General features: G+C 45.9%; 2 protein-coding genes across 4 annotated transcripts; one reads left to right on the top strand and one right to left on the bottom strand.

The window, feature by feature from the left end:
- Positions 1-1,964: 1,964 nt before the first annotated feature.
- LOC146234137 (polyprenol dehydrogenase) lies at positions 1,965-12,320 on the bottom strand. 2 transcript variants are annotated; one of them, XM_084688059.1, is made up of 7 exons: positions 12,112-12,320; positions 11,545-11,652; positions 10,575-10,643; positions 6,668-6,769; positions 6,356-6,563; positions 5,979-6,186; positions 1,965-4,582 (listed from the first exon to the last, which is right to left on the bottom strand). In XM_084688059.1, exons 1-7 carry the CDS (start codon positions 12,209-12,211, stop codon positions 4,379-4,381), a joined length of 999 nt encoding a protein of 332 aa, XP_084544185.1. In that variant the 5' UTR covers positions 12,212-12,320; the 3' UTR covers positions 1,965-4,378. The 2 variants fall into 2 exon arrangements, with proteins under 2 accessions (XP_084544185.1, XP_084544186.1); XM_084688060.1 differs by lacking the exon at positions 10,575-10,643.
- Positions 12,321-18,157: 5,837 nt separating this feature from the next.
- znf148 (zinc finger protein 148) lies at positions 18,158-25,223 on the top strand. Of its 2 annotated transcripts, XM_084689654.1 has the most exons (7): positions 18,158-18,293; positions 19,269-19,609; positions 19,916-20,041; positions 20,232-20,355; positions 20,456-20,539; positions 20,703-20,821; positions 20,935-25,223. In XM_084689654.1, exons 2-7 carry the CDS (start codon positions 19,298-19,300, stop codon positions 22,555-22,557), a joined length of 2,388 nt encoding a protein of 795 aa, XP_084545780.1. In that variant the 5' UTR covers positions 18,158-18,293; positions 19,269-19,297; the 3' UTR covers positions 22,558-25,223. The 2 variants fall into 2 exon arrangements, with proteins under 2 accessions (XP_084545780.1, XP_084545781.1); XM_084689655.1 differs by lacking the exon at positions 18,158-18,293 and having other exon boundaries at positions 18,363-19,609.
- The last annotated feature ends 26 nt before the right edge of the window (positions 25,224-25,249 follow it).

The raw sequence follows: 25,249 nt of genomic DNA, 5'->3' as shown, positions 1-25,249 counted from the left end.
TGTGAGGCCTAGAGGCTGTGTGGCCTAGAGGCTGTCATGTCTGAGAGTGAGGCCTCAGAATGCACATAAATGTGTGTGTGTGTGTTTGTGGAGACCAGGCAAAATAAATGAGTCCACCCCTGTCGCCTGAGATAAATGTTGTCTGGTCCCAGCTCATCTTTGTGACTGCAGAATATATGAATCTTCTTTAGCAGCTGACAGCTCATTTTCTAATCCCACATTTGATTCCTGTTTTTCCTTGAATCCTTGAAGCCATTTTCTCTTCTTTCCACAGCTGACGAAAATCACCCTTTGTGACAAGGTTCCCCTCTTCAACCCAGCTGTGACAAACCACCATAATGAAGCATCTTCTGCAAACCTAGAAAAATAAATGAATAATACGATTAGCAAACCCATTTTATATCATGGTATAATAATTGGTTTTAAATGGTACTTTAGGAATGGTTGGAAATAGAAAATCCGACACCTAAGTAACAAATAAACCATTTACCGCACAAATGAATAGAAATATGAGCTCCCACTGTGATCTGTTTCTTCACAGTTGGTTGCCCATTTTTTTGTTTTTTTTTATTTCTTAAGGCTGACATACTTTCAGCAGTTTTCTAATTTGTGTGTTTGGCAGAGGGTAGCTCAAAGTGGACAGTGCCTGAGTCATCCATGGTGGGTCCGGTGTTTGCGTGTGTGTGTCTTTGGGGAGGCAGAGGGAAGGAGGAAGACCGGGAAAACAGTACATGTCCAGGCACACTACCTCATATTTACAGGCATCCATTTTTCTTCATAAGACCTTGACAAGAGAGAGGCACATAAGTACCTTTCCACGAGTCAAGACAAAACATCCTATTTTCTTTGTTTATGGCTTTCTTTCTGAAAATCCTGCGCACACACTCAAGCACAGACACCCACCAGTCGGGTGTGAGGAGAGCTCATCTATCACAATGACAGGGCCAATGTATCACTCAACCTAGCCTGTGACTGCTGTCTAATCAGTCAGCGCGCAAGATTAACGACAAGCTAATCAAAGACCAGAGCCAAGCACAAAAAAACTGAAGCCAGGTTTAGCCCCTGAGATCAAAGACGTGAACCAGACCTGGATTTCTCTGTATTTGAGCCTGTCTACCACAAGAGAACCAATGAAATAGTTCCAAAACCGAATGACACCTGTCAGAAGTATCTAAAAGGATTTGAGATAGCCTTTGGTTTGGAGCTCTTTGGAGCTGCGGTCTGAGATTTTAAACCGAGGAGAGGACTGCTGTTTAGCTATCTGCAGCTCCTTAGCTTCTCAGTCACCTCAGGGAAGGAACACGACGTCCTAGCAAGAAGATCTGCCTGTTACAGGCACGTCGCCGTGTGTCACTCTTAGAGAGGCTGCTCTAATGGTTTTCTAATTACTAAGCATTGTTTGTGATTATGGAGGGGGAAACGTTCATTAATTTGAAAGGGGAGAGGCTAATTGATGGTGCCAATACTGTGTTATGAGAACCACTCAGGGGGGGCTCCGTGATGAATGGGTAAACAGACACACGGAACGCGGGGACAACAGTGAGACCTCTCAGAGATGCTCACAATGCCCAGGGACACAAGAGCCCTCACCGCGCCAGACCATTATGCGTGTCTAAATGAGAGCTCTTCACGAGGACGAGGCTTGGCTGCGTGCCTGTGAGTATCTGTGCGAGTGTGAAAGAGAGGGATGGAGGCAGAGAGGGAGAGGGGAGGAGGGGGTGGAGAGATGGGGGGTGGGGGGAAAGGACAGAAATACAGAGAAAAGGAGATTCGGTGAAGCCCTTTTTGAGTGTACGCGGTGGTTAGACCCTTAATGTCGAGTCAAAGCTTTGAGAGCCAGAGTTCAGACACTGCCCCAGGCCGTCTCTGATGTTGAACATCGTCATCACACAGCCTGACATACACACACCATCTGCCCACACAAAACACACACACACACACACATGTAAAGGATGAAACAGGAGTGGCACAATGATATGTTTATTGAGAGGCTTTGGGTGTTAGAAAAGGAGGTGTCCTGAACGTCACAATCACACACAGAATACTGCAACGGCCTACAACTCCCATCATTCCAGAGAATTTGATAAAATTGACAACGATGTAACAACGGACAAGACATACCACAGTTTTTACTCTTCAGACTTTAAAATGAAATCGAAATCACAGTTAAATATCTTGGGAGAGATTCAGGCACAGCAAAGCAACATTGTTCTCGACAAATAAAATCCAGTTTTACACATTTCAGACATCCTTCCCTCATAAGATTTCCATCTGATGCTAAATTCTTTAAGTATGTTCCTATGCGACTTTCACGCAGAATGAAAGGCGGTTGTATTACGTCAGAGTAAAGGAAGACGAATCACATCGTTTTTTGGTGTCAAATCCACCACTCGAACAGCTAAACCCTTTAAGAGCAAACACCTCTTATCCATCTGGACCTGGGTGTTTTATTTCTCTGACCTCCTTTCTGTTTATAGATACTCTGTGGACAATCAGACTCAAATAGATCGGGACTGGAACATTTAATATAAATGCAATCCTAGAGTATTCATAGGAACAGAGCATCACACCCTGTCTACCTGTCTTTCCAGATCTCACTCGATTGACGCTGAAGGCTTGATGCTTAAAGCAGCCCAGCAACTTACCAACAAACACAGTTTGATTCCATTCTCACAGACGGTATCTTTGGAAGACATAAACCTTGTGCTTGGAAGGAAAACAAAGTGAACAAATTGAAGATTAGAGAAAAGCCTTTGTATGTCATTGTTTTGCGCTAGTATTTGAGCTTGAGATTGTTTTTATGACACGGTTCGACGATCGGAGGGGGGTGAGCTTTGAACAGTTAGTTTCATCGATATGTGAGGTGTGTGCGTGTGCGAGCGTGGGTGTGTGTGTGTTTGGCACATATAATGAAGTTAGAGCTTGCCTATCCGTCACAGTGATTTCACAGGTTTAAACCATCGGTCACAGACAGCAGATGAAGTGTTCCTGTGGTCTGCCGTCCCAGATTCTCTGACCTCTGGGATGGTAGAAGGTGAGGGAGTTGTTTGGCATCTCGAACATTGCATCCTCATCTCAGGGCAGTACTGCATCATCTACCCCCTAGCGCAGTAATACCTCCATCTAGGAAACACATGATACAGTAGCACAGGCCATAATGCTCTCAGTAGCACACAGCTGACAGTCTTCACAGTGAAAGGTTAGGGTTAGTGAACTGTGTAAATGTGAGTAAATGTCCGCGTGAGCATGTTTGCGAAGGCTGTATTCCTATCCAAAACCCAAAAGCTTGGCTTCAGATAAGGCTGTTATTTTCAGAGTGTTTAGGTACATCACAGTGTGGATGAGATGGCGGTGTGTGTATTTTGTTGTTTTGGTGTGCTCGTCGAGATAAGCCCACGATTGGATATGTTGTTGGTATTGTTTGTGTGTGTGTGTGTGTGTGTGCTTGTGTGCGTTGTTGGTGTTTGCCTTTGTCTTTATTCTGCAGATGGATTCTGATTCTCACCGCTGGGAAATCACAATCCCACAATGCACTGGGAGCTGGGCCAAAAGGAATGAGCGGCAGAGAACCAATAAGAGCTCAGATGCTCAAACTCAAACGGAATATTCTCCAACTCTCACTCACAGCTCACCAGTCAGAGTGTGTTGTTATGCTATCAATACATTTACAATTTATCTTGTGTATAAAAAAAAAAATAACACGATAAGGACAAACACTGATAAAGAGTAAAACACACACAATGTACACTTAGAGAGGCCGACTGAGAGAGGCCGATTGGGAGAACACAATGAGGACACGTGCTGAAAGTTCGATCTTTCCTTTCTTCTAACCAGATCGCACGGCACAGGACAGAGAGATACCAACTTGAAACCTGCTCTGAGAAGGATCACACGGAGACACTGAAGAAAGCGCAACGCTTCTGGCAACATCGACGAAACCTAGACACGGAGAACACAGCGACACTCACGGACACGTCCGGATGACATCACACCAGGGACGAGTCGTGTTCTCCGATTGGAGAGACGGCGGTTTTCCGCTTAGGAAAAGATTGGATCAGCGCACACACCCTTGCAAAGAAGCCCAGCGCACTCACAGCTTGGTCAGGCATGTGTGTGTGTGTGTTCACAATGCCAGCGAGAGAGGGGTCCATTCCTTTCACAAAGATCTCAGAGAATTATGGGGGGGGGGGGGCATCCTCAACTGTCAGTCTCGTATCCAGTTTTGGAGGAAGATTGTCAACACAAAGATAAAGTCCAGATATGAGATGGGAAAAGGACCGGAGGAGAGGATAGAGGGAGGGAGGGATGAGTAGAGGACGAGAGGGGTTTATCCAAGATAGTCCAAGATAAGTCTTCTGTCCAAAAGTGAGTCCTGGGGTTAACCCGGCGTTGTTAGCCTGCTAGCGTTTAGGCCCACTAGCTTCCAGCTGGCATCCCACAGATGAAGCTGGAGCTGGGGGTCGTGGGCCGCGGGGTGTGATGTCATCTCCCTGCGTCCATTAGCCCAGTAGCCCCCGCCTTGTCCTTCCAGGGAGGGGGAGAGAGCAGTGTACAGCACCGTGGACGCACCCTCCGCAGGGGTCTAAGGAAACACAACACACACGCCATCACGCATATAATATATCGTATATATGTTTGAATTCCAGTGCTTTTCTAGAGCCAGTCCTAGCCTAGTTGTGGTAACGGTCTGTCATTTGTACACGTCTGACAATCTGTATGTGTGTGTCTGTGCGTGAAAGAGACCCGAATGTGGAGATGAGATCTTTGTTGTGTTGTGTATTTTTGCCTTCAAAAGCAGCTCCTACTGAGTACAGGTGAAAAGGGAAGACTGCGGCGAAGACCCATATCTCTGTGTGTGTGTGTGTGTGTAAGTGTGTGTGTGTGTGTGTGTGTGGGTGGGTGTGTGTATATGTGTTTAGACAGGGGCAGGATGCATTGAGCAGTAAAACAGCAGGGGCTTACAGCAGCCTGAGGGATGTTGTGTGTGTGTGCGTGTGTGTCACAGACAAGGACACACACTTTCTGCCTGTCACTACAGCTGCTCCCCTCATTGATAATGATCCCAGTAAATCAACACACATACATTAGGAATAGACTGGGTGGAACTGGTCAAGGTACAGCACTGCCATTTTTGGGATTTTCTTTTGTTAAACCCCAATGGTTAATACTCATACATGTGTTACCATTTGGTGACAAATCCAGTCCCTTTTTGCCCTAAAAGGGTGAAAAACCTGTTGTATGTGTGCCTTTTCAAGCTACTTTAACATATGACATGGAAGGGTTGTGTATGCTTATTGGCTGTGCTTTTGCATCACTTCGAGCATTTGAGAAAGACTCAAAAGGAATATTCAGGACAAATCTCACACCCACAACTTTTCACAAGGAAGCATTTTCTTTGTTTATGAAGGAGCGGGATCAGGCTGAAATTGGGGTGTGTAGTTAATCTTAAATTAGTCAATGTGCTTATGCACATGGCGTGTGTGTTAATGTGTGTTTGGTTTTCTATGGCGGAGCATGTGATTAATGGTGTGTTTGTGTGATAGTTGCGGGGCAAATGCCCCAGAAAGCTTGGGTTTGGAGGCGACTGCCTCTAATGATTAAACTCACAAACTTCAACATGCTCACAAACACACACACACAAACACACACACATGTCTCCTTCTATCTCATCTTACAGAAATGAACACTGCCCCCAGGCCAAAGCTTTAAGATATGCAACAAATATTCAGAAATAATCGAGCTCTGCTCCGCTCTGCACTAAACAGACTCTTGCTCATTCTCAGCATGGAGCTAATGCTCAGAGAAAAGCCTCATGTATCGAGAGTGTTCACAGAGTATGCACAGTGTGTGTGTGTGTGTAAGGGGGGGGGGGGGGGGGTTAGGAGTTTATCTGTGCGTGAGCTTGATGATTTATGCATGTCTTTAACTGGCTGTGCTAATATTATGAGTGCTTAGTCGGAACAGCGGGAGATCTTTACCCTGAAGAACAGACGAGCTATGGCGCGCTGTGCCAGGCGGAGAGGCGGGGGGAGGTGGCGGTACAGGGCTGTGTCCACCATGCCAGGGTCCACTGCACAGGAGCTCACTGGGAACCCTCCGCTCTCCAGCACCAGTTGTAGGTGGGACGAGAATAAGAGGAGCGCCAGCTTACTTTGGCAGTAGGCGGCATGGGGAGAATAGCACTTTCTGAGGAGAGGAAAGGGGAGGAGAAAACCAAAGGACTGAGCATTGTTCTGCTTACACCTCCTGCCTGGTTTGAATGCACCAGCTACCGTTGTGTCACGTGTCAGTGGTCATGAGTCCGAGCTTGAACCTGAGTCCAAGTCTGTTTCTGTGTGTGTGTGCTGGTTTCTACCTGCTCTGCAGATCGTGGAGTTTGATCTCTCCGGCATGGTGAGCAGACGAGGAGACGTTGACCACACGCGCGCTGGATCCGCACTTCCCAGAGTGCCCCAGGATGTCCAGCAGCAGCAAGGTCAACAGGAAGTGTCCAAGGTAGTTGACCCCAAAGTGCTGCTCAAAACCCTCTTTCGTACAGCCCTCAGGTATGAACATGACGGCAGCTACACACAAACACACACACACACAAACATTCACACAATAAAGGGTTTGATAAACCGGATCAGTGCAAAACAATGCACTGATCTTGCTTGGTCGATTCACTCACCATTGTTGACCAGGATGTGCAGCGGAAGGTCCCGCCCCTTGAAGGTCTCAACAAATCGTCGGACTGACTGCAGCGAGGCGAGGTCAAGCACCTCAAACTCCACTGGGAACACACACACACACAGGGTTTGTTGAACTACAGGTGTATCACAATACCCATACTACAGTACCATTTAGCATGCCAGACAACCATTTTGTTTGCCACAATACAAAGTACGTGAAATGCGGCATGCCAAAAACACCAGGATGTCCAACTGCATCCAGTTGCCTTTTGCAGTATGCGAGCCCGAATACCATTCTAGTTATTCTGACCCACAATCCTCTGCACAGCAGGAGATACTTCTGCGACTGAACTACATACGGTACAAAGTAACAGCAGAGCAGACAGAACACGGGAGCTGAGACGGAAGGCCGGAGATACAACCACATCGCCTTGTACCGGACCGGTACTTCTCAACCCTCCCACGGTCGTGACTTAATGACCAAGGACAAAAGTGGGTCGTGAGGTTTCGACCGGCTGAGAAACACTGGTACCCCGACCATCTACTGAGCCAAGGCCTGTTAGGAGGAGAGCCACTGTCTCTCTCTATCAAGGAGGTTTCGTTAGGAGCCAGGCCTCTGCCAGCTTCTGCTCTGTGGTGCTGGAGCAGGAAGAGACAGAAACAAAGTCAGGAGAACACACGACGACACGGCACTCCCCCCCAAAAAATCCTACAAGACACACACACACACACATCCACCCACACACTGATCAGCGCTATTGTAACAGGATTATTTCTGCTAGCCATGGCGATGCCGGAAAACATCAAAGCAGCCCGAGTGTGTATTAATCTCCTACATGGAGCTCTGTGCGCTGGTGCTGACTGGCTCCTCTCTGACACACATATATAATACCTTCCCCTCTGCTATCTCCCCTCACTGGCTACAGGGTCATGGAGGATGAGACGGAACAGGAAGGAGCCGCCGCTTTGGTTTGTTCTGCAGGTCCAGACGGGAGGTAATCACCGAGGAGAGAGGGATACGCTGACCTGTTAACCCCGCTGTGTGTGTGGAAAGGTGTATCACGTTCCAGACAATGTGTCAGGCTATGGCTGGCGCCGGGTGAGTACTGGATGTCAGGCCCATCCCAGCGTGAGTTGAGCGCCGGGCCCTCGGAATCACTGGCCTGCTCGGATCCGAACAGGACCAGCAACCATGGGGACCAACGAGGACAGACGGGCCTAAGGGTGAGGAGAAGGGGGGAGGGGGGGCATAGGAGTGATACGAGTATACAAGTGGAAGTCAGAGGAAGGGACAGACAATTGGCAGAAGGGGAGAATGAGGGGGGGGGGGGGGCAGCACTGGAGGGAGATGAGGGGAGACAGACCCGGTGGGGAGACGGTCAAGTGGAGGACAGCCACCCTGCAGACAGGAAGAGGACAGGAGGCTCGGTCAGGGACGGGCAGGTAACGGAGAGCCGCCCGGGAGCCTGCGTCCGGCGCAGACCACAGCCGTCTGAGAGATAGCCGGCTGATAAGGAGTCTTATCTCCAGACCTGCCAGTCATCCCTCGGTTGTCCTCCCCCTCAGCCTCTCCCCCCACCACCCCCCCCCCCACCCCGCCATCTCTCCTGTCTCTCCAGTCACATTGTGTCCTCTGTTTCCCTCCCTAGGGCCCTCACACACACACACACACACACACAGACAGAAGCACACAGACACACACATTGATCTGTGAGTGGAACGATAGTGCCGAGATGGGGGGGCGGGGGGGGGGTGCCATTACATCACAGCAACCCAATTCTGTGATTTGCTCTGACTTCACAGAAAAAGAACATGCGTGTCATGGAAATAACTGGAGTGGTTTCTCACAATATAAGGGTGCGTGGGAGACAGCATTCGCTTGTCACAGCTTTAATGACACGTTGACATGTGATGGAGAAGGCCCAGCTTCACCTCAAGGAGGAGTTGATTGGGTAATCATAGCGTGTCTCTCGTCTGTTCCAGTTAAGGCTAACAAAACACAGTGGTTTGAATAGAAGTGGGAAGCTTTCCAGTGTGAGAAGGGCATCATTTACCTAGAAGATTCTTTTTTTGCTAACAAAGCTAAGTCTTCTTTAGTTTGACATCTCTCTCTCTCCCACACACACACACACACACACACACACAGCATCTCTTCATCAAATATGACAGTTTTACTGTGTATAGTTCTAGTTTATTATCAGCACTGACACACTCCGATGAATTGGATGACTCATACATAGAGTATGAACACACACACACACACACACAAGGCCATGTTTGTGATAAATATGGCCTCACAGAGAACCCTGGCACAAGTCTTAATCAATCTTGCTGGAGTTAATAACAAATCCCTATCTAACGAGATCATTAAAACAGGGCAGCTCGCTCAGTGGGAGAGCGCTTTATTGTTACTGAGAAATCCAGTCTGAGAAAAAAAACGTCAGACAAACTAACAACAACAAATGCAAGGACATGTGAAGGATACCGTTACCCCACCAACGGCCTTGTCCCTGGTTTCACAGAACAGTTACACACACACACACACACACACACACACAGCCCACTGCGCTTTCACACACCTAATCCATACCATTTCCCACTCATAATTCTGGCTTGTGGTTTCAGGCAAAGTACTTTTGTGGAGGCTACCGCACAACTAAACGCATGAGACAGACATGTCAGTTTAGTGTACAGCTTCGCAGAGGTGATGTTTGTGTGTATCTGTGTGAGAGAGAGAGAGAGAGAGAGACAACTGTTGCGTCTGTACCCAAATACTCAAGGCCACATTGAATTAACTCGCCTCCAGTCTCATTAGCGTATTTGTTTTCCCCGCTAATGTATAGGCCTACAGACACTTTACCCTCTGGAGCAAAATGCCTTTGGGAAAACTAACAAACAAACAACACACTCTCTCACACACTCATGCATGTAACCCTACAAACAGGCTTGACCCTTACAAGTTGACTATTGATGCCTGGCATGTTTAACAGGATCATCTGATGTCAGACTGCATTGGTATTCACTGTTTCCTGCTCCAAACACACACACACACACATTCACCTTGATTCTCCCAGCCTTTGTTTTAAAGCTCTCTGTCTCTTTCTCACTCCCCCCACCCTCTCCCTTTCTCTCTCTCTCTGCTTCTGTTCTGAAGCCAAAGGATGTTTGGAGAGAGATGTTTGAAGATCATGCCTGACATACTAATGAATCTGTATCCCATTGTCATTCAGATGCGCACACTCATACACACACACACACACACCCCATTCTCATTCCAAACACATGCCATCTTGCGGACACCCCCTTGTCCCCTGCGCTTCGATGCCTGCCAATTACTAAAGAGTAATCAATTTCACAACAGTTCCAGCCAGGAAATCAACGTCAATGACACCCTCTAAACCGTACGGCAGTCCAACCTGACGCTCTCTCCACAGAGCTGGAGCTCTGATTTGATCGTCTTTTTCTCTCTCCTCGTCTCCCTGCCTTCTCCCCTCTCTCCTTTCCTTCCCTCTCCTCTCATATCCTCTCTCCTCTCTTCAACTCTCCTCTCCCCCTGCCCCGGGCTGGTCTCGAGCCCAGTCGTTCGACAATCGACAGCAACTTTATGTGTCAACCTCATTAGCGACATTATTACCATTCACTCTCTGTAGTGGATATGAAGCCGAAAGCACTTCACAGCCAGCACACAATCAGCAGGAGGGAGCACTTCTTTCCGACTGGGCGTGTGAGTGTATGCGCGTGTGGTAAAGAATGTTCTGACCACCCACAGGGACCAACTCATGCCACTCTGCCCTTCATCTTTTGGCAAAGCAAGCACATTTCCGACACTCCTATAACAACCCAAAAAGTCAGTTATCCCCATCGAGTGTGTGTGGTGCATGTTTTACCACAATTACAAACAATTACCTTTGGCCTCTGTGTTCTCCTTAGAAATCCTCCTCAAAGCTGACAGGCCCTCTTGCTCATCCTTCCCACCTGGGAGAGAGGGATGAGTGTGTGTGTGGAGGGGGGGGGGGAGCATTGATCACTTTAGTCTCCGAGTGCATATTCAGCAGCCTATACTTGTAGAGTAACAACAAGAGATGGAGAAGGAGAATGAGAGAAAGAGGGAGAGAGAGGGAAAGAAGGAGAGAGAGAGAGAGAGAGAGAGAGAGAGAGAGAGAGAGAGAGAGAGAGAGAGAGAGAGAGAGAGAGAGAGAGAGAGAGAGAGAGAGAGAGAGAGAGAAAGAGGAGAGACGGAGGACGCAGGCAGAAAAATCGACTGCTATCTTGTGCTGGTAAACAAACAACCAAAAGCAGTTCATATCAGAGATGCAGAGAGAGGAAACGGAGAGAGACAAGCCACAGCCCACACACACTAATCTTGGATTATCATGTAGGCCTTTTCAAGGGCACAGCAACATTTAGCCTGTTTCAGTGATGCAGAACCGAAGGAATATCTACACTCCCTGTTCATAACGAATGCAGTGTGACTGAGGGCCAGAAGGCTAATATGCACACGCACACAATCCTCTGCACATACACACTCCAACTCCACACACAGTACACTCCAGGATAAAGGTTTTTGTCAGAAACACCGATGATTAAAACTTTGCCCTCAGGAAATAATTTGCCTATTTTTTTATTTGCATATTTTGGTCTAGGGGTGGGTAGTAAACACACAACCTAATTATTTCACTATAACAATACATTGGTGCCTCACCAAACAGAACAAGACTGACTATGCAGCATAAGTCTTAAGACATTACTCACACCTGGACTGCAACAAAGAAAACCATAGTGTGATTTTACTTCCTGAATTCTCATTATACTCACACAGGTCTGTCATAAAATGTGTTGTGAGTGACAGTCCCAGGTGTTGTGGTAAATACTGTACCTATGATAACATGCGCCCCCAGGCTGGCCATGTGTCTAGCAATCTCATAGCCAATCCCTCTGGCTCCTCCAGTCACTATGGCAACCCTGCCATGTTGATTGGGCATCACTGATAGAAGAAGACAGAGGAAGAGGGATGTTAAACATTGGCACATGATCTACTATTTTAACTATGCTCTGGTGGCTTTACATATTCTATGATAATACGAAGTGTTGATAATTATGAAAACCTTCCACAATTAGTTTGGGAAGTATTTAGTAATAGCTACACCCCAAAGGAAAACAGACGCTGAAATAAGATATTCATGAAACTATCATGCTGGTTGGACTGCGCAGACTGCACGCAGTTTTAGGCTGCCTGAGAACACGCTGTCTATGCTATACAGAGAGGCAGCTGCGGTGGTGTAAACTTTGGCCGTATTAAATCATGTTCTCTGTACAAAAATGCGTAATATATCTCCTTTTAGATAACCCCGTGATGTTCCAACATGATATATGCAGAGCTATTGGCTACCTTTCGTCTAACCTAATCTTTCATCATCGCATGCGGGATGAGCTCTGAACCAACCTGGCAACGTGAAAGGACTGCTAAACATTTGACATAGAAGAACCTTCAAACCGACCAGATAAATCCTGATTATCGGTAGAATATACGCAAGGAGAGACATTTTAGATATTGTGCGTGTGTTCCTCCGGTCTCTTGATCAATCGCAGGAGAATAAAGCATAGACGAACGTTCAAGCTTAACAAACCGCAGCCACTTCCCCGTTCGCGGCGCGTCAGTTGCCCTGTTGCAATAGTAGCCTTCGCCTCCTTGTCTCCTTTCCTAAGGGGATGCGCACAGTGTGGTCCCGATGAAAGCTGCATTGATTAATCATATCAGAGAAAAGCTATTTTTTGTCCACAACCTGCCCATCCGCAAAGAGTCCTGATGAATGAACTATAAATTAGACGCATATTTTGTCGTCATTTGCTTAAAACTGTCCTAAATTCAGCTGGCAAGTTAGTGGGATTTCTTGTCAGATTTCTGTGGCATGCATGGATGATATTGTTTTATGAGATAGTATATATTGTGTTTTGAGTGTCTTAACCTCTGAGGGGAAGTTGTGAAATGTGCAGTTGGATTTGCACTGGAGGGGTTTTATGTAAAAGCACACTTGCTCCCAAACCAACACATGAACAAGTGTGAAAAGGTTCCCATCCCCAAAACACGCACTACTTACACTCTTGGATCGATCACTGACAAAATATCCACTCCACCAAACCTGTTAACCTATTTTTCTCTACCAATCTCTTGCAGTACAGCATACCTCTCTGGAACCAAGGACTGGTTTCACCAAGGTCGTCAGATGCAAAAACCAAGTGAAAAACAACCGTCAACGTTGCTTGCAAATTTACACTCTCTTTTCTAGGAATGAAATGGAATTCGTTAAGCAGACGCTTTCATCCAATGCAACGGACTGGAAGGGAGTAATGTGAACCTGCCACCTCTTGCAACCTCTTGACCTGCATGCACATGCTGTAACCACTGAGCTATACCCTCCACCTTGGGGTCAAGGGGAAATACAAACCTACAGATATTACAGATTGACTCCAGGATCCTATGTGGCTTTAAGGTCTCAATGTGTGTGTGTTGTGGGCCGTGAGGTCGAGGGTTCTGCAAGTCACTGAGGCACGGCTCCTCCGCTATTGTTTCGTGAAAAATCGCATCTCACGCATGACTACAGGATTATTTAGGATAATGGGACAGTGAAGAGACATAGCACACATCCCCCCCCCCCCCACACACACACACACACGTACGCACACAGTATAAATAATAACTCTAAACATGAGACTGTTGGGAATCCTGATAGTTCTGTTCTGCTCTATGACAGATCAAATCTCATGTCTCATCTCTGATGGCTGCGATGGGAGTTTTACACGTTGCATAATCTGATTGTAAGCACAGGGGACATGGAGCCCGGCAGAATGGGAAGGTGTCTACTCTGAGGCAGACAGGATTGAAACTCCCCCGCCTCGTCAAATATGACAGACAGCCTTTTTCTGCCGGGCCTCAATGGCAGTTCTCGTCAGCAGCTTCCTGGTCACTGGATAGGAAGAGGGTTTCGTCTGAATTGGCTGACTGTAAATAAGCATGAAAGTGGTCACGTGAACTTGATGCAATCAGTGTGCGTATGCCTTTCACTTTCTCCACTAATGAGAAGGTATGTGTGTGCGTGTGTGCGCGCGCGCGCGTGTGCTCGTATAATGTCTCACGGTTCTTTTCCTCATTACTGTCCTCAGTGAGCTGATGCTTTCCCATTAGCAAATGGAAAACTGAGCTGGGGGAGGGGCACTCCCGCACACCAATTAAATCTATCATTAACCACTCACCAGGATACAGCACGCAGCAGTGCATGTTTTACACTACACGGCGTGTGTGTATGTCTATATGTGTGTGTCACTCCACCCTTGTAGCTATGAGCTGGAACAACTCAACAGACACACACAGGCTAGACACACATGCACAAACACACGCACACACACACCTGTAGGACACACACAATGAACAAATAACGAGTTTAAGATAAATATGTAATGCCGCTACGTAATTGAATTTCCAATGGGACAGACAATCCCGTATTCTCTTCTAAGTGTTGTGTAACACTCTATGTACTCTACCTATCAGTGTTGCAGTCATTCAAATCTATTGGGCCTGTTGAGTCTATGTGCGTAGCCTTAACCCTGACCTACACGATGAGGTGCTGAGAAATCTCAGACACACCACCCTGATCCCGCTCTCTGCTCGCAGTCAGGGTCTCATGCACACAGGCCCGTGATCCACGCCACGCTTCATCCTGTCAGTGTGTGGACATGTGCCGGAAGAGAAACAGAGTGTGTGCGCACGTGTGTGTTTGAAACGTGTAGTTTGAGTGTACGGATCAGTCCAGCTCTTGACCCTCCGCCCTAAACAGAGCCCATAATCCCCTTCTCGCACTCTTCTCGTCTTTTTAAATGAGACCGTGAACGCAAGATCGGGTCCGAGCACACGCTGGGTGGTGTTGATGCCACACGACTGTACCCAGGAGGGGCAGTGCGTCCTTTGAGGGGCGGGAGGATGGGGGGGGGGGGGGGGAGATGGGAGACGGGGGAGAGGAGCTGAGCCGAGACTTGGCCACTGCGGACACACGTCACCTCAGCTCCTGACCGTCAAGCTGAAGTGACAGAAAGAGCCTCAGGCCTTCCTATCAGAGACAGACTTTACATAACAGCTGAGTCACACGAGATCTATTTTTACAGCTTTGAGGTGTGCGCGTGTGTGAGTGTGCGCGCATGCACGCACTCGCATGTGTGCGTAAGCGGGTGCGATGTTTCTTGGTGTATGAGTGGGGGCCTCGCTGCGTCTGGGGGGGGGAAGTGATGTGAGTGCGTGTGAGTAAAAATGATGGGATGGCTTTGGCAGTGGCAGCTGGTGTTAAGCAGTGGCACAACACACTCATCTGTCTCACATGCACCCACGGTCCCAGATCCGTTTCTCCTGCTCCACTTTTTTCCGCTTGCCATTCGAGACAACGTCTCAGAGTTTAAAACATCTTCCCATGCGCATACTCTCTTTTGTCGCATCTCTTTTGCACTTACACACGCGCGCGCGCGCACACACATACGCACACACACGCACGGTGATTCAGGACATTTGAACTGACATGCAGAACTCAAAGTGTATTAGGAGTGATAATGTGGCGTGGTTGTTGTCGACAGGCATGTACCCTTCTGAACAGGCTCTCCTCGGTCTCTCTGGGAAGCACATAAATAGAGGTCACTGGTGGGGGCTGATAAGTCTCTGGGAGAGAGACAGCGCAGGTCGGTACAGGTGTGGGGGCTGGGATTAGTCACAGCTATGAGGACCAGGAATCTGTGGTAAAAACGTATTTTGAGTCCATTCATTTTTCGTTTAAGATCAAAATAAACATAGATGTGGGGTTATCATAGGGTATTCATATTATACAAAGTCACACACTCAGGGGGATTGATGATCCCAATTAGCCTGTAATATAGGACAAATACAAAGCTGGTTGCTACAGAGACACACCACACATGTCGGTTATCCAAGACTGAGATGATGTGGGATGCGACATTCATGAATCAAACTCTTTAGACAACCATCTCTATTGTGCCTTTTCTTTTGATGTGGGTTCCCGCATGAATAGACAATACTATACCATACAAGTCTTTCATAATCTGACTTTTTCTTTTTTCAGAAATGCGTCAGGGTTAAAACTGAATTTACTTAAAGGTATGGAGCAAAAGGCTATACATTGTGCCCTTGATTTGTCCTTCAGGATCACATTTGGGCAGTTTGCTCGGATGTCTTTATGGGAAAGCCGATAGGAAGGACATGGCAAGATCTTTGTACTCATTCTACAGGTGAAACGTGTTAATACCAGTTTGATTTAGGGTTAAAGTCAACGGAGCTGTGGCCTATTTAGATGTATTTTATGTCCTTCATTTACGCACAGGCTAATACTGTAAACACATAAATAGGGGGTCTGAATGAAAGGTCAAATGGACACAGAGGGACACGATGGCAAATAACATTTAACTGTAAAAATGTCAAAGCCACATATTAGCTATGCGTAAAAACTGGAAACCAATAGCAGTACCGTGAGGAGGAGGAACGGGCAATGCCGTAATAAGCACACTTTAGCATATATGAAAAGAGAATGGAGTAATATACATTTTGCGGCAATGATCTTGTTACTTTGATCTTTCTTGTTATCTTGCTTGTTTTCGATGTAAATGCCAATGTCAAACCGGCATCCTTTGAGACGAGCAGAACTGAAAATGAACTAATGCTGCACCTCCGAACAGACCGCGCGTGTTTCTCCAACGGACAATACTCACACACACGCACACACGCGAGTTTATTACAAAGACATGATAGACAATATTGGCACCGTCTGCTAATCCGATATTGTCCACGACTACACTGTCCCAGCGCAATGTCATTTAGCTGTCTTCGCGCTCTAATAAACCGGTCCTGCCTCAGTTAGATGGCAGAGATAACGGTTTTCTATTATCGATGACATTGTTTCACCTTTAGGCTCAATACATCCACAGCTACACTGATTGCTGATGTGACTAAGTCTAGAAGGCATTTTAAAGACAGTGCCTTAGGTGAAAGGAAGCCCACAGGGATACACGCGGGACATGGTTTTGTCATCACTGCCAAAGCACCTTTTAATGTTGCGCGCGTCAAGGTGTCTCATTATAAGGCGCGCACACAAAGACACACACAACCACACACATAAAACACACACGTGCATGCTGACTTACAGGGTGACCCTCCTTCTGTGTGGTTCCCACTTGGCTTTTGATTGATCCGTAATTCCGTGAAGGTAGATCAGATCCCGTGATCACAGTCAACGTCTCTACATATGTACCAGAGGATCACATAGAGAATGAGGAGGATGGCAAAGATAAAAAGCGCAACTAGAATGGCCTTAGTCACCGGGGAGATGATCGACTGCATGTCAGAGCAAGAGACAGCCAGCAGAGCAGAGTCTGGCTCCGCGCTAACGGCGTCTGGCTCAGGAGCAGCACACTTTTGTTATCCTCTCGGTTCTCAGGCAGCGAAGGCAACTGTTGAGGACGGACGAGCTGGCTCACTTGCACACAAAATGCACACACAGTACTATCTCTTTCTATGCCCCCCCCCCTCTCTCTTTCTCTCTCTCTCTCTCTCTCTCTCTCTCTCTCTCACACACACTCACTCACACACTCACTCTCTCTCTAACACACACACACACACACACACACACACACACACACACACACAGACACACACACACGCGACCACGCTCCCACTTGGGGAAGCGTGGGGCTTCCCCTACAAACGGTGCCTCAGATTCCTGGAGAAGCCGGATTCAGTTTATATTCAAGAGACTTGATAAACGAACCAATAGGCTACATCAACATCTCTTCTTAACTATCAAATAGCCAGAAGGGTATTCTGTAGAGCACAAACGGGGAATATCCAAGTTGCGCGCTGTTGCGCTGCGCGACTCGATAGGGAAACAGGTTGATTTGTATTCATCTCGATATAAAGCGCGGTTCTCTCTGTTTAAAGGCACCTGAAGGCTAACGGCTGCACATGCTTGTAGGTTAGACAATCAGCCTGACACATTTTTGATGACTCAACGTCACACAATGGCATAATTGAAAAAACATGATTGGCCTGATGAAATGTAAAATACACAATATCATATTATAAAATAAAGAAGACGGAGGAGTTAACTGAGTCTCTGCATCAGTGATTCTACTTGAATTAGTTATATTTTTCGCCATATAGGCCTATTTGGTTTATGTAGGCTATAGTAGGCTCAGTTACAGTAAGAAATTGCTATGGCTGTTTTAATAGAAGGATGTGGGGACCCTTCATTGGAGACTTGGGGCTTCCATGCTATTATTGTCCTATTTCATTTCCTGGCTAGCCTACCCAAGACTTCGATACATTTCTAAGAGTAAAAACTCTATTGATATCCCTGACTATTTTATAAAATCTGTGCGCGTCGTGTATACACACGCAGTACCAGTATTAGACACTAGATAGCGACAGGTACCCGCATTTTGCACAAAAACCTGCGAGAGCTTCATTATTGGCATCCAGATGCAATGTTGTGTCTGTCATTCGCCGATCACAAAGTGGAGAGTCTATCGACTATACACCATGACAGCTAAACGGCTTTAGCTGACAAAACACCCAGATAGGTAAGGGAAATATCAACTGCAAAATTGATAACATTCAATTCCGCGTGCGATCAGAACCTGTGTGCATCAGCTTCCTACGGGTTCCGTCTATCTGCTGGGACTGAACACCTTATTCTAAGTTTATGAGAGGGTATTAATTGTGCAACAAAAAGTTATATTTTGGGAAATTGTTTATGGTGTGTATTAGATATGTATTGATGAATGTAGTAAAATCGTGAATATTGTATTGATTTACATGTAATTGTGGAACGCTCCAAGCGTCGCCTTCATTCCAGGAAATAATCGGAACCCGGCTCTACAGGCCTACGAACGTATTTCGCTTGGTTGCTAGCTAGCTTTTAAACCAGACTAGCTGGCTCCGTTAGCTAGTCCGCTACTTGTTTAGCTAACTAGCTAGTTATGAGATACCCTAGCTATGATGAGCTAGTGACTACTGTTGCACGACTAGTTAATCCATAGTTCTTCAATATAGCTAGCTTGCTAACGTAACTGACTAGCTAGACAATTTCGATTAGGTTTGCTAGTTTAACTACAGTAGCTAGACTAGCTTGCTAGCACGAGCTAATTTGCAACATTGCAAACTTACTACCGCTGCAATGAAGTACATTAAAGCTGCTTGCTTAGAGGTAGATGTACAGATGCAAAATAGTCTAATAAATCTCAGTTATGTGTAAATGACTAATTGTAAATGTAATGTGTAATGCTGTCAAACTAGCTAATAAGCAAATAAATAATCCTAAAATCTCCCCACTTAAGCAAGTTGCGGAAAGTAGTGCTTTTGCTAGACAACACTTATCGAATTGTAGAAAGGTAGTTAAGTTAAAATGATTATGTAATTATTATATTTATATTTTTTGCCTATACATTATCTAACCCATATCAGTGACAAGAAAAAAAGATGTGTGTATTTGATCTGTAAAACTTTGTGCGCCAACCCTAACAACGTTCTTCGTGTCTCTTGTTTGTTTCATATAGGTTAGCTACTCAGGTCCCTGTACATTAAGATGAACATTGACGACAAGTTAGAAGGGATGCTGCTTAAGTGCAGTGGAGGGGTGGACGGAAGGGTGGGGTTAGGGAGTGGGAGTTTGGTGGTGATGACCATTGGCGAGCGGGGTCTAGCCAACCACCCATTGCTGGCCGAGGATGATGAAGATGATGACGAAGATCTTACTGGGGGCTCTCTTGTATCCCACAACCTCATTCCCCCTGATGAACTGATGGTGCAGGAGGAGACCGTGAAGAATAATAGAGAGGAGGGAGGACATTTTCCTCAGAGATTCTTACACAAGATGCCATGCACGGTTCACATGCCGGTGAGTCAGGGAAGCCACATAGTAAAGGTCCAGAGGCAAAATGATGGACATGTATAGACAGTATCAACAAACATTTCACCATATTTAGTATCTCTATAATCAGCTGTTGTCCATCAAGAGATTGCTAGGCCAGTATTTGTAACTGAAATAATTGTCAACTGATGAATTCGGTAGGTAGCCTTTTCAAACAATGGGATGCCTAATCATCTACCCATGGAGTTGCCAGTGTGATGAATTGTATGAATTTCAATCAGGTCAAGTCTGCAATCAGTTGAAAAGCTCTCCATATGATTGAATGTTTGGCAGTTGAGCATCAAGCAAGAGATGAAGCTTCCTGATGCGCTCATGCAGTCGAAGAAAGACAGGAAGCAGGTCAGGGAACTCAGCGAGTGCCACAAGAAGAAGAAGAGGAAACAGCGTTCCCCCGCTAAGGTCGCCATCACAACATCAGTCGTAACATAGATATCGAAACGGGTGTTGCAACGGTGGTGATTCTTTTTCGATGCCACGAGCCAACAACTCACAACACAGTATATTAGGCCAATTGTGATTTTGCATTCACTTCTGGATTGTTATCCATCTTGTAATAGATTTTTAATAATAGATGTTTGCTGTTTTATAGATTCTCACCATCAACGATGACGGGTCATTAGGTCTCCAGAGTCCGAAGTGTCACGTGTGTGGACACTGCAACGCAGCCTTCCGCACCAATTACCACCTCCAAAGACATGTCTTCATTCACACTGGTAAGATTTCTCCCACTATCCCTCGATCTCTCAGACCCCCCCCCCACAAAAAACCTTGACGTAAATAAATTGTATGTGCCTCTTTCTTCCTTTGTCCCAGGTGAAAAGCCATTCCAGTGTAGTCAATGTGACATGCGCTTCATTCAGAAATATCTTCTTCAAAGACACGAGAAGATCCACACGGGTAAGAAGCCGCCCTTCTGCTCTGCGGCAGTGTGCTCACGCATGCAATGTGACATTGAGTCACAGGGAAGAAAACATCTTGATGGTCGACCTTGTGGTGCTCCGAGTACACAGTTCATTGAAGAGCACATCTATGTCTCTGTTTTTGTCTCCGTTATCTCCAGGCGAGAAGCCCTTTCGTTGTGAGGAATGTGGCATGAGGTTCATTCAAAAGTACCATATGGAAAGGCACAAGAGGACCCACAGTGGGGAGAAGCCATATCAGTGTGACTACTGCCACCAGGTGGGTGCACCTCCTGAGAAACAAGCATTTTTAAAGGTTGTTTACTTAAAAAAAAAAAAAAAAAAAAAAAAAGATATTTATTTTGTATCACTGTACATTTGCGCCCTCCACAGTACTTTTCCAGGACAGACCGGGTCTTAAAGCATAGGCGCATGTGCCATGAAAGCAAGGAGCGGAAGGCCCACAAGGCAGCGGTGAAGGAGGGACTCCTACGCAACTCAGAATCTCTGGGCTTGTCCTTTCCTGCTAAAGAGTGCATGCTGCCGAAGAAAAAGCGCCAGAAGTCCTCGGACAAGTCGCACAGCTCGGCGCTAGCCGCCCAAATGGAGGTTCACAGAGTCACCGTCGTGGGCACGGAAAAGAAGGTGGAGGAGAGGCCGAACAAGATCGAGTGTCTACCTCTCTACGCTGTTTCCTCGAAGGTCAAAGACGAGTATGTCATCACCGATTACTCAGTGGAGCTCCCAGACTCGCCCGACAACCGACACCGGGGTGGAGAAGCCTCGTCGGGGGAGATCCATCCGCCTAAACTGGTTCTGAAAAAGGTCCCCAAGAGGAGCCTCAAACAGCCCTCTGAGCCGCCCTCGAGCTTGTCTCCCTTGTCCTCCTTCGAAGAGAACAAAGTCACCAGATACACCTTTGAAATTGTGGACAAACAAGGTCTTTTGGAGGTGGAGAGCAACCATGACCTGGAGCCGGTGGACCCGCTCCAGGGAGGGCAGGCCAAACCGGCGACGAGCAGCACAAACTACGACGACGCCATGCAGTTCCTCAAGAAGAAGAGGTACCTTCAGGCGGCCGCGACAAACCACAGCCGGGACTACGCTCTCAATGTCAGCAGCATCTCGGCCCAGCCCTCGGTCACGCAGGCCGCGGTAGCCACAGTCATCGACGAGACGGTCCCCGCCACTATCCTGGAGCCCCAGCCCCTCAGCGTGGAGATCAAGTCCGCCCATGACAAGAATGTTCTCCCAGACGAGGTCCTCCAGTCCCTGTTAGACCATTACTCAAACAAGGCCAACGGGCAGCAGGACATCTCCTTCAGCGTGGCCGACACCGAGGTGACATCCAGCATATCCATCAACTCCTCTGATGTGTCGGAGAGCAGCCCTGTGGAGAGCCTGGGGCCTGGCAGCCAGCAGCCCCCTCCTCCCTCAGAGAAGGCCAGCCTTTTGCACGAGTATTCCAAGTTCCTCCAGCAAGCGCTGGAGAGGACCAGCCAGAACGATAGCTATCTAAGCAGTCAGAGTCTTAACTTTGTCACGGAGAGCCCCAGTCTTTCCGGACAGCCTTTGTTTTCCACTGAGAAGCAGTTCCCCTCCCCTAGCAGGTTCAAGTCAGGGATGAGCTCTCCCCTGAGGTCCACTTTAGAGAAGCCTCATTTTGGGCTCCTTGTCGGGGACTCCCAGCACTCATTCTCCTTCTCGGGGGACGAGACGACGCCCACTGCAGTGTCCCCGACGGAAGACTTCCTGGAACAGGTTTCGTCCTCCAAGAAGGGGGAATCCCAAAGCATGCTTCAGACTTTTCAAAGCACCTTTGATCAGAATTTCCGATCTCACTTCCAGACGTCGCGGCCCGGAGCCTCCTCTTCCCAGTTTACTATTGCCAACGGACAAGTCAGTCTGAGAGGCCACGGCACAGACTTCTCAGAGTTCCCCTTAGGTAGTGTTACTGATACAAGGTCTCAACTGAACGCTTCTCCCGATGCTACACCAAGTCAGACATTTGGATGAGGGGAAACCCAACAGACGTTATTTTTGTAATCATTCGTGTGGCACTTTATACATCCATGTCCACTGTTCCGCCAAAACAGGTTACGCCACAAAGGTGGATGTTGCTCAAAGCATTGTTGGGAATGGGTGTAGCTCAGTGGCAGAGCATTTGTCTGCAGATCATTAGGTCCCGGGTTCAAATCTCCTTCTGTGCTTTGGATAAAAGCATCTGTTAAATGGAAAACAATGTGACAATATATAGCGGCGAGTGGCTTTGAGATGAAAGCACTTTTCACAGATCGATCAATCTAAATTCAAATGGGAATTATTTTGTAAAAAGCCCAAAGGTTTAACAGAATGTAAATGAAGACACAAGCAACCAAAGTACAATGCTAAAAAGTTGAGTAGTCCTCCTAATCCCCATGGTCATTGTCCTTTCATACTGTGCTTTTATTTAGTTTCTAAAAATGTATATTAATCATGTTCCATTCACCTTTCCTGGTGGGAAACTCAAATATAGAAACAATGTCCTTAGAGCTAATCGAATAGACTGTAGAACAATTATGAAATTGTTTTAAACCTTTTCTTGCTGCTAAATGATATTTTGCCCAGAGATGCCATGGCCTCTTGATATGCAGGCTGGTTTTCTCCTCGAGAAAATGTATATGAAATGAATCTCAATTTGGCAATGATCCCTTTGCCAAACATGCAGTTTTTTTTGTACCAACATATTGCCCCGCTCTGTGATTGGAGTTAAAATTGTATTGTATATGCCTTATGTTGTAATCATGACAATTAATTTGTCTTAATTTAGAAGTCACTTTATTATCTTACTTAGCAGCCACCTTAAAGCAGGTGTTTCTCAAGTGCATGTAAAAAAAAAAACTAAAGCTGATTTGTTGGTTGACGCTGTGGAATCCTCAACTGATTGCATTGGCTGGAAAATTCAAGTAATTAGCAAATGTGATTGAATTGCATTGCATTCTCACAATTGCTAAGACAAATCCTTGTCTATAAACAATTTCCATTACTTTTATTGTCACGCTTATTCGTTTTAGTTAGGCTTGCACAAAGGACTTGCAGCGTGTCAAAGCAGTATCAGATGGTATTGAGTTCATGCACTTATACTTTTTGTCTCAATTTATAATAGGTTTTCATCATGGCCTACTAATATGTTGCATGCACTTAAAGACTGTACACTCTGTTTATGACAGAGGAATATCTGTAGTTGTCACAAAAGCTGAACTGCCCACTTAGTATTTACTCTACATAGTGTAAAAGTTAATAGAACCTAGGTTAGATTGTTTTTGACATCTACAGCAGATTCCTCTGCCTTTCACTTGTTACATTTCAACGGACAATCACGGACATACACAACGCTCATTCTGAACTAAAACTACACTTCCTTTGTGAACATTCCCTTTTACCCTTAGAATGTAGAAAAATACTTTGCTGTAAATAAGGTGTGTATTGCCACTTAGTGCTTTTTCTGTTTTGAGAAACACTGCTACATTTAAGACAAAGGGGCTTGTGCAAGATGCTTTATGGATGCTCTTTGCTATCAGAGTGCACATTCTTAACATAGTTTTTCAGTATGATACTGGTTAATGTCACCATGAGGTTTCTGTCATACATTTTATGGATTTACCAGTAATTTGACCTCAAAATGATAAATTAATTCAGTCTATAACTTTGATGAATCACTGGCACCTTACCCTTCATAAAATATTAACAATTGATCATGTGATTTAAGCATGCAATTGAAAAGTGGTTATTCCACCATCAATTTTGAAAAATTCGACTATTATTGTAATGAACGTCCTCGTTGTAGTGTCTGTAACTAAGGATCAGATAATCAACCCATTCCAGTAAAAGTACTTTCAAAAGCACATTTTCGAAGGCATCTGCCTCGATCCTCAGTTAACTTTGTGTTATATTTTAATGTGAATCCTAGTATAAGGTCTTGTTTATGTTTTAAATGGGAAGCACCTGGCCACCAGCCCGGTTAACCAGTTTGGTCATGTGAGCTGTCTGTTTGATTAGATACCATGTGACCTGAAGATTTCTGTTGTAAATTGGTCTAGGAAAAGCAACCCATTTATCAAAGTAACCTTTTTCCATAAACTGGCCATAAGTGTCCTTGTATAAGCTGGGTGGTGGGAAATAATATTGTTTCATTTGTGTGAGAAAACGTGTACATGTTAAAACCTTTTGATAAAAACGTTCTATTTTTGAAACATAATGTTACTTTGAGCTTTTAAGTATGTCATATGCAGTCATTCTTGCAGCCCTCATTTGGTATATAATAGTTTGATTCACGATATGATGAGCTGTGGCAAATATGGATGTTTTCCTTCTAGAGTCTTGAGTTTGTACTCAGATATTTTATTGATCAATCTGAGAAGGAAATACCAAATTAACTGTCAAAGTGTGGATTACTCAAGTATGCCATTTTACAGAGGTGATTCATCTCTAGCAAGATGACAAGGTTGATTTGCATGGTATCTGGATTGAGTGAACTTGTTCTATAGAAACAGTAATGTAATGTGCGGCTTTAATTGTAGCAGATTAATTTCAGTAAAGTAATATTAGTTATGCAATATATTATGATTTGTAAAGGATATCTGATTCAAATAGTTGTTTTGATTGTTGTGTGTTATGTCCTTCCAAATAAATAATTATTCTCACTGTTGTCAAATGTTCTTGACAGATA

This window comes from Hypomesus nipponensis, chromosome 23 (assembly GCF_054491055.1).
Source record: "Hypomesus nipponensis isolate SF chromosome 23, ASM5449105v1, whole genome shotgun sequence".
NCBI classification, from domain to species: domain Eukaryota; kingdom Metazoa; phylum Chordata; class Actinopteri; order Osmeriformes; family Osmeridae; genus Hypomesus; species Hypomesus nipponensis.
The sequence above is the reverse complement of the archived record's forward strand: the minus strand, read 5'-3'. Positions and strand labels throughout refer to the sequence as shown.